Source organism: Lolium perenne, chromosome 3, assembly GCF_019359855.2.
Source record: "Lolium perenne isolate Kyuss_39 chromosome 3, Kyuss_2.0, whole genome shotgun sequence".
Taxonomy (NCBI): Eukaryota; Viridiplantae; Streptophyta; class Magnoliopsida; order Poales; family Poaceae; genus Lolium; species Lolium perenne.
This window is the reverse complement of record NC_067246.2, coordinates 94,596,022-94,611,639: the sequence shown is the minus strand read 5'-3', so window position 1 is coordinate 94,611,639 and position 15,618 is coordinate 94,596,022. Positions and strand designations below refer to the sequence as shown.

The 15,618-nt window shown below is 52.0% G+C and overlaps 1 protein-coding gene and 1 pseudogene across 1 annotated transcript; one reads left to right on the top strand and one right to left on the bottom strand.

The window, feature by feature from the left end:
- Positions 1-4,149: 4,149 nt before the first annotated feature.
- Positions 4,150-5,143, top strand: LOC127341895 (uncharacterized). Its single transcript, XM_051367833.2, has 2 exons — positions 4,150-4,711; positions 4,828-5,143. Exons 1-2 carry the CDS (start codon positions 4,364-4,366, stop codon positions 4,876-4,878), a joined length of 399 nt encoding a protein of 132 aa, XP_051223793.1. The 5' UTR covers positions 4,150-4,363; the 3' UTR covers positions 4,879-5,143.
- A 5,640-nt stretch (positions 5,144-10,783) lies between these two features.
- Positions 10,784-13,147, bottom strand: LOC127339478 (cell division cycle protein 48 homolog pseudogene; annotated as a pseudogene).
- Between the last annotated feature and the right edge of the window lie 2,471 nt (positions 13,148-15,618).

Below are 15,618 nucleotides of genomic sequence, written 5' to 3'. Positions count from 1 at the left end.
ACCCTGCCGGAGAGGGAAATCATCACCGGAGGGCTCCACATCACCATGCCCGCCTCCGGATTGATGCGTGAGTAGTTCATCCTTGGACTATGGGTCCATAGCAGTAGCTAGATGGTTGTCTTCTCCCCTTGTGCTATCATGTTTAGATCTTGTGAGCTGCCTATCATGATCAAGATCGTCTATTTGTAATGCTACATGTTGTGTTTGTTGGGATCCGATGAATATGGAATACTATGTCAAGTTGATTAATTGATCTATCACGTTTGCTCTTATTGCAGGAATCACATGCTGGAGGTTTGATGGGTCACTTTGGGCGTGAGAAGACGCTACTCATGCTCGCTGGTCATTTTTATTGGCCAAAGATGAGGCGGAATGTGGACAGGTATGTGAAGAGGTGCATTACTTGCAGCAAGTCCAAGCTGAAGCCTCACGGTTTGTATACTCCTTTACCGGCACCTACTACACCTTGGGAGGATATAAGTATGGATTTTGTGTTGGATTTGTCGGGTACTAAGAGAGGCCATGATTCTATATTTGTGGTAGTGGACAGATTTTCTAAAATGTCACACTTTATTGCCTGCCACAAGAGCGACGATGCGTCGCATGTTGCTAACCTGTTTTTCAGGGAAATTGTACGACTACATGGAGTCCCGAAGACTATTATTTCTGATCATGATGTGAAGTTCATGAGCTACTTCTGGAAGACACTTTGGGGAAAGCTGAGGACAAAGGTACTTTTTAGTACTACTTGTCATCCCCAAACTGATGGTCAAACTGAGGTGGTGAATCGAACCTTGTCACAAATGTTGAGATCCATGATGAAGAAGAACCTGAAGGAGTGGGAAGAGTGTTTGCCGCATGTGGAGTTTGCTTACAACAGGGCGGTACATTCTACCACGGAGTTGTGTCCCTTTGAGGTGGTGTATGGTTTCAAACCCATTACTCCACTTGACTTGTTGCCTTTGCCCATACATGAGAGAGTTAATATGGAGGCATCCAAGAGGGCAGATTTTGTACGGAAGATACATGTGAAGACTAACGAGTTGATAGAAAAGAAAGACAAGAGCAATGCTGCAAGGATGAACAAGAAGTGCAAGAAGATGTTGTTCAAGCCTGGTGATATGGTCTGGGTACATTTTCGCAAGGATAGGTTCCCGAAGCTGCGGAAGTCCAAGTTGCTTCCTCGTGGTGCTGGTCCTTACAAAGTGCTTGCCAAGATCAATGATAATGCATACTCGATAGATCTTCCACTTGATGAGTTTGGTGTCAGTAATTCTTTCAATGTTGCTGATTTGACACCATATGACAGAGAAGACCTTGGAGCGTCGAGGTCGACGCCTTTTGAAGGGGGGGGGGGAGATGATGAGGACATCCCTACCACACTACTACCTCCGTCATTACCAAATGAAGATGAAGCTGCTGTGAAGCTCAAGTCCAATGAAGTTCGGATTGGACCTATTACAAGGGCTCGTGCGAAGCTACTTAAACAACAGGTGAACTTGTTCCTAAACGATACTTTGATTGATGAGAACTTTATACTGCCTAAGTCCTGTTACTTATGTATCATCAGGTATGAAGAGGAGACAAGCATTGCACGAGGAGGAGAGGAGCAGCTGGACGTGAAGATGGACGTGAAGCTGGACATGGAGCTGGACATGAAGATACCCCATGGACGCGCGCAGTGGCGGAGCTAGCTCATTGTTACAGCCCGGGCAAAGTGTAAGTAAAATTTGCTTCCTCAGTGCTTGCCCCATAAGAAGTCTTGCTTAATGCCTCACTTACCAGTAGTACTTAAGGAGAAATCACCAGCTCAGCCCGGGCAGCTGCCCGGACATGCCGGGCCTTGGCTCCGCCCATGGACGCGCGAGGGAGGAGCGGGAGGCATGCACGAGAGGAGAAGCCAAAGTCCAGGCCGGTCCAGCTCCCGGTCAGACCGGCCGCCACGCCGGCGCGCCCGGTCCCTGGCCCGGTCCGACCGGACGGCCTGCCAGATTCGACCCGGTGCCAACCGGGCGTCACGCTGATGCCAACCGGGAGCGTTACTGCGCGACACTGCCAGCCTCCGGTTGCCACCCGGTCCCTGTCCCAGTTTGAACCGGCCAGTCCGGTCCCAGGCCCGGTCGACCGGCCCCCAGACCGGCCGTGTCCGAGTCTGTCTCGACCAAATCTATTCTGGGTCGGTTATTTTCGTACTTTTTCGACCCGAGGTCGTCCCGGATGCCTATATAAGTGCCCATGATGCCCCCAAAGTTGCTTTAGACCAAGTTTAAGATAAACCCTAGTTCTTAGTTGTTTGCTCTGCAAAACTATTGAATCCCCTACACCATATTGCTTGATTTGGTGTAGATCTGAAAGTCTTGTGTAATCTGCTGTTCCATTGGGAATTAGAAGGTTGCAACTTACCGCTTCGTGGTCGGCGGCTACGTGCGCAAGTGTGTGGAGTTGCGAATATCTTGCAGGGTTGAGAGCTGTTGCATTGGCGATAGGGACCAATCGAGAGATCTCGTTGCGTCATACAAGTTATCATCCACTTCATCATCTGTGATTCTCCGCTGTGTTCATCCCGTGATCATCATCACCACCGTTGCTTACTGAGAAGATCGGGCCACCCCTTATCACCTCAAGTTTGGAGCATTTTACAGAGAATGCCACTCCGAAGTGGCTGTCGGTCACGAAAATTCTAGAACGAAAAAAGAAAAGAAAACGTACCTTATCTCCCCATCGAACTGAGTCACACAGAGCATCCCCATCGATCCTGCACAGCCGCCAGTCGCCGCTCGCCGCCGCTCGCTGCCGCCCCGCCGCTAGTCCACCACCACCGGCCCCTCCACCGGCCCAGCCGCCAGTCGCCGCTCGCCGCCGCCCCGCTCCGTCCCCGCCGCCGCTCCACTTCTCGCGTCGTGTTCATCTCCCGCAGCACGGACAGGACCCCGCCGATCCGCCACTGCCGCCTAGGTTCGCCAATTATCCGCACCCTCCTCATGGTAATGCCATCACATATGAAGTATATACAAGAAATATTACGTTGTGGATAATTTATTGGAAGTTTTGACACCATTTCAACATGCAGGAAAATACTATCTTGTCGACTCGACTCTGGATATCCAAATAGAACAGGTTATATTGCTCCATTCAAAGAGCAATGGTACCAAGTTCCATACTTCCAAGGAGCACCTCCACAGAACATGGAGGAAAAGTTCAACCATCTCCATTCATGTTTACGAAATGCCATTGAAAGAGCATTTGGTGTTCTAAAAATGAAGTGGCGCATTCTTCTTTCCATACCACATTTCCACGATCCTCTGACGCAAACGAAGATCATCACCGCATGCATGTGTTTGCACAACTTCATTCGTGACAGTATGATGCCCATTTCGACAGGATCGAGCGGGCCTCATATATCCATGAGGATAGCGCATCTTTTACCAGCGGGCACACTTCCTCTTCTGCTGATGGCGTCATGGCTCAACTACACAAGGACATTGCTGAGAGTTTAGTTGCGTGAGAAGTTCTTGTATTGTAGTTACGAATACACTATGACATTTGTTTTATTTCGGATTGTACTAAATTATACTACGACACTGTATTCTAATTCTTATTAGACTTTCCTTAATTTTATTCATTCATTTATGGCTAATTTTTCACTAACACGACCATATCTATGGTATTATAAGTTATTTCGAACACATATCCAATTTAGAGACATTACAGGCATTTCACAACTCAACACCTCAAATAAGCAAAATTCCTAGAAGCCCAAAAAAAAGGAGGAACTTGCTTCTAGGAGCTTCTTCCCACCACAGTTTCTCACCATAATTTTCTATAAACTAGCTTCTGCATAAGGAGGGGCCCAAAAGAAGTCGCCCTAAAAGCCAGGCCGAAAACCAGCCGAAGCAGTGAACGCGAGCGATGAGATAATGGGCTGGCCCATGGAGCCAGAAGAAGCTATCTAGGAATAGCTTAAATCTTGAAGAAGAATAAAAATAGGAATCACTTAAGGCGAGATGGATGCACTGTCACTGTATCGAGTCACGAGTGGACAGTGGAGTGGCACATTCTAAAAACCGAGTGGAGCGGTGATCGCCGTACTGCGCTGCCTGCGACATTGAAGCCAGCCAATGCTCTGAAAGTGTGCCATGCATTCGTCGTTCAGAGGACCAGCAAAAATTAAAAAGCGGGAACGGCGGATGGACCGCAAGCATCGGTCCACTCCTGCTTTGCATTTGCAGCGAACGAATTCAATTCACGTGCTGCCACATCCACCTTTATCCACTAGGAGTAGCTTGCACCACACCACACAAAGGTGTAGGCATCCGCAAGGATCGATCGACATAGTAACCGGGAAGCAAGAAAGGAAGCAACCATGTCGGAGGAAGCCGGCAGTCCGCAGCTGAGCCTGAGCGGGTTCAGCTCCCTCTTCTCCATCTCCAGCGCCACCCATCCTCCGCCCGCCGTACACCCTCACCACCTCGACCTGCCCTGCCTCTCCCTCAGCATCGGCACCGCCGCCGGCGCCGGCGCTGGGGAGGACCAGGGGGTCAGCAGCAGCGGCGGGGACGACCAGGACACCACCGCCAGTGTCCGGATGATGAAGAACAGGGAGTCCGCGCTGCGCTCCAGGGCCAGGAAGAGGGCCTACGTGCAGGAGCTCGAGAAGGAGGTCCGCCGCCTCGTCGACGACAACCTCAAGCTCAAGAGGCAGTGCAAACAGGTACGCACGCATGCTCTGCTCGTGTCCTCTTCTTCCGTCTCTTTCAGGTAGTAGCATAGACCTTGCTTCTCTGCATGTAACTTAGAGAGTGCTCTTCTCGATCTCTGATTCTTCAGCTCAAAGCGGAGATGGCCGCGCTCGTCCAGCAGCAGCCAACCCACAGGTAGCAGCACATCAGAATCCCACACGGAAGAACCTCGTCCTCCTCCAATCAGCCCTAGGTTTCTAGGCCATCGCATTTGCCAGCTGCAGCAATGGATCCGCATCAGCAATCAGGAAGAGCTTAATTTTGTCCATCTAGCCTAGCTAGCTCATGGATTTGTTCCAACTTAATTACGAGTTCTACATTGTGTTGTACCATTTCGTAGTGCTACTCGGATCTTGGATTCTGTTAACTCGACCGGAAGTCTGAAATGCCGCTATGACTTATGACATGTTTTGTTGTTGGAAAGTAGCTTTGGTAGATGGGTTCCAGCGTTACATGGTATGGTAGTAAAAATAAGATATGAACCTGAGTTTCTCCCATTTCAGAAATGAAATTGTGGCCGTGAGGCCCTTTTATCGAAAAAAAAAGTCTCAAATGACTATGACTTGTTAGAGCATCTCCATTCGCGTCCCCCAAACCGTCCTCAAAAGGATTTGAGGCGCGCCGGACAAAAAAACGCTTCCAGCCACATCCCCCAAAGCCGTTTTTTATCCGACGCGCCCCGATACGGTGTCCGGTGCCCCGAGCCCGTCCCCGCCCCACAGGGGACGCACCGGACACGCCGGACACAACGAAAAGTGAGGCGGGCTCCCACATGTCGGCGACTGTTTCCATAAACCGTTTATTCGCGCATTTTTTTCCCGTCGCTCCTTCCTTCCCGCGCCTCCCACCCCTCCACCGCCGCTGGATTTTCCGGCCGTTTCGGCGTCTGATCTCTTCTGAGAGTCGGCACCGTCGTCGCGGCTGGCGCTCCCGTCGGTCGTTCCGCCGCCGCCTCGCCACCGCGTCCCAGAACGCGGCGACAAATCCACCCCACCTCCGCGCACACAAGGTGCTCGACGACTTGCCAGGTAGGCGCGATTGGCCGCTGTTCGTTGCCTCGTCTGTCGCGACGCAATTTTAACCATTAATTTTGCTACAGATATGGATAGCGACGACGAGATGCTTGCCCTGCTGCTGGAGGACGAGCAAGCCTTCGACGACGACCTCCGGGAGCATTTGCTGATCATCGCGTCCCTCCAGGACATGCTTGACGCCGAGGCGGAGAAGAGGAAGAGGCCGCACCGCGGAGAATCCGGCCGGGGAGAAAGAAGTCCAAGCCCCGGCAGAGGATGGAGGGCATACCATGCTGCACAATGACTACTTCGCAGATGATGCAACACATGCCGACAATTTTCGGCGCCGGTACAGGATGAGCAAGGGTCTGTTCATGAATATCCTCCACGGCGTTTGAGAGTTCGACCCCTACTTCAAGCTCAAGCACGACGCTGTAGGCGTTGTCGGGTTCTCGTCGATTCAGAAGTGCACCGCCGCCATGAGGATGCTTGCACACGAAGCACCTGCCGATACACAGGACGACTACCTTCGCATGAGTGAGTCTACTGCCATTAAGTGCATGTACAAGTTTTGCCGAGCTTTGGTGGAAAAGTTTTGGCCAATACTACTTGAGAGGGCCAACTGAGAAAAAGACTGCAAGGATCATGGCACAAAATGCTGCCATAGGATTTCTTGGAATGCTTGGAAGCATCGATTGCATGCACTGGTCATGGAAGAACTGTCCGTTTGCTTGGCAAGGTATATACAAAGGGTGTCATGGATATTGCAGTGTGGTGCTTGAAGCCGTGTTAGATTATGACCTGTGAATTTGGTATTCTTTCTTTGGCATGACGGGATCACACAATGATATCAATGGCAACGAATATACCAAAGGCTATTATCTAGCCGATGGTATATATCCAAAATGGCCCACTTTTGTCAAAACAATCTCTAATCCATCAGGTCTGAAGAATTCCCACTTTGCTACGCGACAGGAGGCTTGCAGGATGGATGTCGAGCGAGCATTTGGTGTGCTTCAAGCATAATTTGTAATTGTCCGGTACCCTGCTCTAAGCTGGTCTCACGATCAAATGTGGGAGGTGATGCAGGCTTGTGTGATCATGCACAACATGATCATCGAGGATGACCGCAAGAATCATGCCAGGACACATGTTGGTCCCTATGAGTGTGAGGGCCCTCTTGCGGAGGTTGATCATGAGTTGTCTGCAGATTTTGCTGATTTTCTCGCCATGCACGCAGAGATCCGTGACAGCAATGTTCATGATCAACTTCAAGCTGATCTCATTGAGCATTTGTGGAGGATCAAAGGAAATGCCGCGGCACCTTGATCTAGCCCTATTTATTATATTTATTTAGTTGTTTTATTGTTTGTTGTATTTTAATTTGAAAACAATCTCCGCAAACATATTTATTTCTATGCTATATTTGATAAATGGTTGTGTGTTCAAAAAGCTTTAAACAAATGTTTGGGGCCGGCGTTTGGGGGACGCTGCTGGGGAGAACAAAACACATCCCCAAACGCTCAATTTGGCGCGATTTGGGGGACGGTTTGGGAGACGCGACTGGAGATGCTCTTAGGGCATCACCAACGGGGTGACACAAACCGGCGACACGAAGGGAAAAGTGTGAGAGAGCACGTGCACTCTAGGCACCCTCAACTTTTTTGACTTTTGCTTTTTCATATATCTCAAATTATACAATATTTCAATTACTTTTTTACAAGTTAGTCAAAATAACAAATCGACGAGGGAAAAATAGTTTGTATTTTTTGTTCAATTTAAAATTTAAAATTATTTAAAATACAAAATAAATTCTTGAAATATATATATATATATATATACATAATGGCATAAAAAATCCAAAATATTTTTCCCATATTCTAGCTGTTATGTTTATATGATCTGCAAAATTTCAAGTCCAAAGATTGTGTGGTGTGAGAGATAAAAAAGAGAAGTTGTTTGAGAGGGGAAAAAAAGGAGCTAGTACGGATCTTGATGGAGCATAGACGGTCCGGATACGGATACGCACTGAGCACCGGCTCCGAAAATCCTCTCTCCCGACCCAAACGGATTATGTTCGTTTGGGTGAAAAATTTAATCCAACTTAATTAGCAGTTCTACCTTGTACTATTTACTCCTACTCTCCTAGTAGCAGTTCTACTCAACTGTGACCGATTCAGATTACCTCAAATCATACATTCATTCATACCTTTTGCATGTCCCGCATATCTTGTGCCATGCATGTACTCATGTGTGCATTAGTCAACCAGCAACAGCAACCAACGAACAGGAACCGGACTGCCGACAGGCTTCTTGCAAGAGGATGGCCTCATGGGAGTGGTTGAGTTGGTCATAGAAATATAAGGGCATCTCCAACGTGGCGATCGGGTTGCGTTGGCCAGTCCGGATGGGGCCGTTTGGTGGCCACGCGGACACACTGACTGACGGACTTGGCCATCGGTCTATTTGGTTCGCGCACTGCCCCCAACATGCGAATGCATCCCAAATGTCAAATATAACAAAAATAAATAAATAAAGGAAAACAAAAACAAATTGAATATGAACTAGAGTTCATTTAAACTTAGCCCTTTTAGGCAATTTTTACGCAAAAAAAAGCCTTACGTCACCCTACTCCCAGTAGTACTCATCGTCGTCGCCGTCGATGAGGACGACGCCCCCCCCCCCCCCCCCCCCCGGCGGCGACGCCCTGTTCCGGCTGGACACGTCATGGGAGCCGGGACTCCGGCCAGGGCGACCACTGCGCCCTTTCCCTACGTAGGCGTGCCAGCCACGTCGCCTCATTCTGCCGCAGCTTCGCCGCAACGACCTGCAGCTCCGCCTCGTGCCGGAGCGCGGCTAGGCGCTCCTCCTCCTCCCGAAGCGCGGCCTGGCGCGTAGCCTCCTCCTGCCGGTGCGCCATGGCGAGGAACGCCCACGCCTCGGCCTCGGCCTCGGCATCCTCCCGGGCCTTCTTGTCCTTCTCCTCCAGTGCGGAGGCGAGGTGTGGCCATTTGGCCAGCTCCTCGAGGTCGTTCAGCTCGCGGGACGCCGCCAGTGCGGCCTGCAGCTCGGGGTCGTCCTCCTCCTCGGGCTGGGCCTGTGGCGCTTGCGCTGGTGCCGCCGCGGGCTCGTTGATGTAGAGGCCGCAGGGGCGGCGACCAGCCCTCCTAGCAGGCGTGCGCGGCTGCGCGCAAGGCGGCCGCGGGCGAGGCCTCACCGTTGCCGAGGTGAAGCACGTGCGCCGGCGCGCATCGTGCTCCACCTCGAACGACAAGTCCCGCTTGGGACTTGTGTCGCCGTATGGCGGGGTCCTCCCGGTGGTCCGCCGGCAGCCGCGCGCGCCGCCGCCGGATCTGCGCGACGCGGGCGCGGCCGGAGCCTGGGATCGGCGGCACCGGAACCCGATCTAGGCTCAGGTGCCAGCCGTGGGGGAGGTGCACGTCGCCCCATGGCATTGGGACGCCAGCCTCCCAGAACATCTGCGCCACCACTACGGTGACGTAGATCCGGTCGCGGATGGGAGCCGGCGGCCCCATGTCGAACGCTGCCGGCGCGGCTCGACGGCAGCTGCCGGCCTCGTGGTCATTGGCAGCCGGCTCGAACTCTCGCTTCGGGGCCATGGCGGCGCGAAAGGTCGAGCTCGTGCGGCCGAAGTGGAGTGGTTGAGTGGGGACTAGATAGGGACAGTCCCCCTCCCCAGTCCACATTTAATAGGACTGGGGCACCAACAGATGGGCCAGACATGTGGACCAGACGAACACGCGAGGACGCCGCCTGCCATCCGCAGCCACGCAAACCCGGCCCAGATTTGGGCCGGGTTTGGATCGTCCTGGACACCGCGGCCATCCGCATTTGCGATGCATGGCCGCGTTGGGCCGCGGTTTTGTCTGTTTGGATCCATCCGGACGGGCGGGCGCGGGATGGGTCGCCGGCGTCTGACAAGCAGCTTTTGCTGGTTTTACCAATATTTACAATTGGGAATGGCAAGAAAGCAAGCTTCTGGCATGATGGATCCCCTACTAGCCAATCTCCTCGTTTGATTGCTCCGGATATTTCCCTTTGGCGAGGAGGAAATCTGTTTGTGTTCATGCCGGTTTGACGAATGGTGAGATTGATGCGAGGAATTAGCAACTTTAGGGAAACTTCAAAAGGAAGTCATATTACGTATTATTGTTCAGACACATGTAAACCACAGAATCTATCCTTGAAAAATCTATCAGGAGATCAACATAGTTTCATCAATTAACTACACATTCCTAGAAAACATGAGATTATCTTTTGGAGCACACGAAAAATAGTCACTAAGGCAACTGGGTAGCGCTGAATTAATGCAGGAAGGATGCAGCAATGCAGTAAATTGCAACTCCCACTAGCAGAAAAAGAAAGTAGGCTGTCAAATCTGAAGACAAAGAAAACCTTCTCGTGTTCAATAAAACTGCATTCATCTTCATAGTTATGAATGAAGAGCTGAAAAGCCAACCACATAACTTGAACAAGTATACACAAGTTAGATATATCTCACGACAGTTACATACAACCGCACAATCTACCCCTCCTCAACTTGCCTCTTGCTGGTTCTGATTTCTAACATAAATTACATATATGATAATTTGACCCCAAAAAATCTCCCTCCAACTAAGAATGTGTGAGCCACAGATTCCAGAATTCAGAGTTCAGAGTTCAGACACAGCCTACTAAAGGATGCAAACAATCTTTGGCTTCAGGTTTCTTCATATTTAGTCATTTCAAACACTTCACATTAATTCATCTCTTCTGAATTGCCACTGCGAGGTTTCAGTTAACGGCTCGGGGTAGTTTCAGAGTTTGCTGAAAATGAAAGTGCGCATAGGTTTTCTTTGGGCCAACAGGGAGCTTCTTATTTCATGACATTTTATTTAGTACAGTATATGATTTAAATACTTATTACATACGAAAAAGTGAGTACATGGAGATAGTCAACAAAATGCTAACAGAAGAGGAAACAGAACAAAAAGCAGAAACTATGCTACTTAAGTTTCTAACAACGATGGCTCAATTGTACAGATCGTCTTTATCATCTGCCGCGAAGGTGTTGGTAGCAGCTTCTGTCGCCTGCGGCTGCGCCGGGAAGTGGAACTCGGTGCCGAACCCTCTGGACTGCTGCAACGTCTGAGCAAAGGCCTGGTACTTCCTGATGCCGCCGTCGCTCACGCTCTTCCTCGCGTACTTCATCGACTCCTCGAAGTGAGCTGCCTTGATCTCAGCCACCTCCTCTGCTTCCGACACGCAGTCTACCTCCATGCTATCTTTCCCCAGCTTCTGTCTCTCCATGTCCTTTTCGATGTCTTCCCTGATCGCATACTTGCACGCCCTCTGGCATATCTCCGTGATGTCAGCGCCGCTGAAACCGGCCGTGAACCTCGCGAGCGCACCAAGGTCGACGTCCTTGGCCACGGGCGACTTCCTGAGACAGGCCTTGAAGATTTGGTGCCTTGAGGCCTCGTCCGGCAAGGGGATGTAGATGAGCTGGTCCAGGCGGCCGGGCCGGAGCAGCGCCGAGTCGATGATGTCAGGCCGGTTGGTGGCGCCAATGATGAACACCGTCTTCTTGGCGTTCATGCCGTCCATTTCGGTCAGCAGCTGGTTCAGGACCCTGTCCGCCGCGCCGCCGGCGTCGCCCACGCTCCCGCCCCTTTGCATCGCGATGGAATCGAGCTCGTCGAAGAACAGGATGCACGGTGCAGACTGGCGCGCCTTGTCAAAGATCTCACGAACGTTGGCCTCGCTCTCGCCAAACCACATCGTGAGCAGCTCAGGTCCCTTGATGCTGATGAAGTTGGCCTGGCATTCATTAGCGATCGCCTTGGCCAGCAAGGTTTTGCCGCACCCCGGTGGCCCGTAGAAGAGGACACCCTTGGAAGGCGACATGCCGAACTTCTCAAACTTCTCCGGATGTTCCACTGGGTACTGGACGGTCTCTTGGAGCTCCCTCTTGACGCCGTCGAGGCCGCCGATGTCGTTCCAGCTGACGTTGGGCACCTCGACGACGGTCTCCCGAAGTGCAGATGGATTCGTGCCGACGAGAGCCGTTTTAAGGTGGTCATTGGTGACGGCCATGGAGTTCAAGATCTCCGCGTTGATGGTGTCGTCCTCTAGGTCGATCACGCCCATCTTCTCCCTGATGCATTGCAGTGCCGCCTCGGTGCAGAGCGCGGCCAAGTCGGCACCGACGTAGCCGTGCGTATCCTTGGCAACCACCTCCAAGTTGACGTCAACATCCAGCTTCATATTCTTGGTGTGGATGCGGAGGACCTCGAGGCGGCCGACCTCATCCGGTACGCCAATGTCGATCTCGCGATCGAACCTACCAAAGCGCCGGAGGGCAGGGTCGATGCTGTTCGGGCGGTTCGTGGCGCCCATAACGATGACGTGCGCGTGGGCCTTCATGCCGTCCATCAAGGTGAGCAGCTGGGAGACGATACGCCTCTCGACCTCGCCGTGGGTCTTCTCCCTGTTGGGAGCGATGGAGTCGATCTTGTCAATGAAGATGATGGAGGGCGCGTTCTTCTCCGCCTCGTCGAATGCCTTCCTGAGGTTGCTCTCGCTCTCTCCGGCCATCTTGGACATGATCTCCGGGCCGTTGATGCAGAAGAAGAAGGCCCCGGTCTCGTTGGCCACGGCGCGGGCGATGAGGGTCTTGCCGGAGCCGGGAGGGCCGTAGAGAAGGATGCCCTTGGGAGGCTTGACGCCGATGGACTTGAAGAGCTGCGGGTGCCTGAGCGGCAGCTCGACCAACTCCCTTATCTGCGTCATCTGCTTGCGCATACCACCCACGTCATCGTAGCCGACGTCATCGAGCCTCTCCTCGTCCTCCCTCTTCACGGGCTCTCCCTCACAGAAGATCTCCGTGTCGGCAGCCACAATGCAGTACTCGAGGTCCTCGCCCTGATCGATGTCCATGACCTTGAACTCGACGCTCCGCATGCCGCCGCGCACGAGGAAGAGGTCGCCCTTGCGGACGGGCCGGTAGGCGTCCATGAAGTAGGGCTTGAGGTACGATTCGAAGAGGCTGCCGGTGATGCCCTCGACGGTGTCGTCCACCGGCAGGACGTGCACGCGCGTCCCGTGCCTGGCGTCGTGGCACTGGTGCACGGACACGACGTCGGCGACGCGGACGCGCAGGTTGGAGCGGACCACCTTGTTGATCTTCATCTTGTGCTCCTCGCATGTGTCGTCGGCGATGGCGATGCAGAGCGTGCTGCGGCGGCGCTTGCCCTTGAGCAGCACGACGTCGCCAGTGAATATCGAGAGGCTCTCCATGGTGGCCGGGTGGAGCTTGCACATGGAGTTGTCGTCGTCGGTCGCCTCCTCCACCACCAGCCGGTTCGCGGCCTTCTTCGACGGCGCGGCCGACATCGTGTTCAGCGCCTCTGGATCGTTGATCTCGATTCGATGTGCTTGTCTCGTAGTATTACTCCGATCAGTGTTTGCTGCGTTCCTGTTCTGGACTTGTGTTGAGGAAGAGGAGGCGTACGGGTCACGCTCCTATTTGAAGACGCGGCCAGAAAATTCGATTCCGACTGGAGCAGGGCGCTCGATGCCTCGATCGCAGCTGATGTCCGAGCCTCGTTCAAATTCGGAAAATATTTTTTTTGGACGTATTCAAATTCGGAAAATAGACTCGCCGAAAGTTGACGGAGTGGTCGAAAAGAAAAGAAGACCGAAACCGGTTACCGGTAAGGCCCATATGAGCGTTTCGCAAAGTAAACCAGATCATCCTCGGCACTGAACTGAACATTGCAATTTACAGTTCTTTCTACTATGTGCTTGTTAGACCTGAACATAGCTTCTGCAATTTACAATTCTTTCTACTATGTGCGTATTAGACCTGAACTGAAGGTTAGGTCTGAGCTGATGTTCTTTGAACTCTATAATTACGATGTATTCCTTCAGTTTGCAGATTGCTTGGTGTTTTTCACAATCATTCGTTAACACGATTCCGTGCACGAATTCATCTGTCAACTTTATGGGAGAAGTCTTAGTGTTGATTTTATTCTGCTTGAAACTACAACGACAGCCAATTCGCCAAGGGCCCCGAGGATCTCTTTGTAGAGCGTCGCACAAAGCGAAGCCAGAAGGACTGATGTGAAAAGCCCATTTGGCGCATCTAGTGTTATGATTTTTTTTTGCATATTTTGTAGTCCGTTCATCATAAAGTATTCTTAGCTTTCGTTGGTCAATGTCTTACGATTTTAACTATGATTTATATTTATAATATGTCCACAAAATTTGTATAGATATTTATGAAATGAAAGAGAATTACGAGACGAATCCAACAATTATTTATACATTCTCACTCAACATATTTAGTATATATTAGTGGTCAAAGTTGTGCATCAAAGATCGTGCGAAAAATGTGCGCCTTATATTTACATAGGGAGTATCATGCTATATGCTACAAATAAGATAATGTAATTCATAAAGTAACCTTACCAAAATAATGAATTCTATTAAACATGTATTTGAAGTTCATGAACAAGGATACCGCTTCGCTCGCTCCCCCCCCCCCCCCCCGCGGGCGAGAGGGAGCCAACCCTACGCACCGCTGCACGTCCCCCTTCTCCTCCCCCTCCCCTCTGCCGCCGTCGGCGCGTGCCATCGGGCGTTGCTCGTGCGGTGCCGGCGGCGGCGACTGCCATTCCCCGCGCGCGTGGCAAGGAGGCGCGGAGCTCGGCGCCCGCGGCGGTGTTCCTAGGCTAGTTGCTGGTCCGGCGCGGCCGGGTGGCTCCTGTGGCGAAGGTGCTGCTCCTTGGCGGCGGGCCGGGGCAGCGCGGTGGCTTGGTGGCGGCCGGTCGCCGACATGCGGCTGGATGCACCCTCGTAGCCCAGACCTTTTAGGCCCCATCTGGGTTAGGGAGGGCTGCCTCAGGCCCGGATGCTACTCCATGGAGGTGGACGTGGGGCATCGGTGGGGTTCGGTGGGTGGCGGCGCTGCACGTCAGCCTGCTGCAGCGTGGCGGCGGAAACCTTACGGGCCAGGTTGGGCCCGGTTGGGCTAGGTTGGGCTCAGTGTGTTTTTGCTGACACGTCTGGTCTGCTTCCGCGCTGGCGGTGGAGGATGTTCACTCCCGCGTGGTTGTGGCGCTGCTTCCCTTTACCCTGTTGTGCCCTTCCTTCCCTCGAGGCCTCGTGTCTAGGACCACAGTGAGACAGCGAGGATGGCTTCAAGATCGTGGTGGTGCATGCTGGTTGGTGGCAGTTGGGTGGAGCACTCCGAGTCGTCTGAGGGAGTGGTGGTTTAGGGGATCGGGAGAAATCCCTGCCGGCCTGTTCGACGCCGACGCGGTGACGCCTGCGGGTGTCTCCTTTCCTTCCTGAAGGGCGTCGGGGGTACCCCTACCCTATCCTCTCCACATACCGGGGGAAACCCTAGGATGAGTCCGGGCAGCAGCGGTGACATCGTCGCTTCCTTGTTGAAGGTGTTGCTTATATGCGGCGACTTGATGTGCTAGGAAGCGGTGGGACTTCTCCGGAGGGTGCAGCGATTGCGGGATATCTTTGTTTTCTTCGATCTATTGGTGTCGGCATTAGTTTCTTTTACCTTTTCTCTCTTCTTTATTTTGGGCTTGATGTGCTGTTTGCCCCAGTGGTGCTTGCTATCTTGTATCGGTTGGTTGCTATATTAATATAGCGGGACGAAAGCCCATTTCGAGAAGTTCAGACAATTAGGAATATTCCACCATGTATGAAAAATGTTCATAATTGTTATATAAACATTTTAGCTACATGAAATAATACTACATCTACTTTTGAAATAAAATATTTCTACCGATAAAGAATCACAGTAAATATTTTTTTCCTTGAGACCATATAGGGAAAATGTTCAT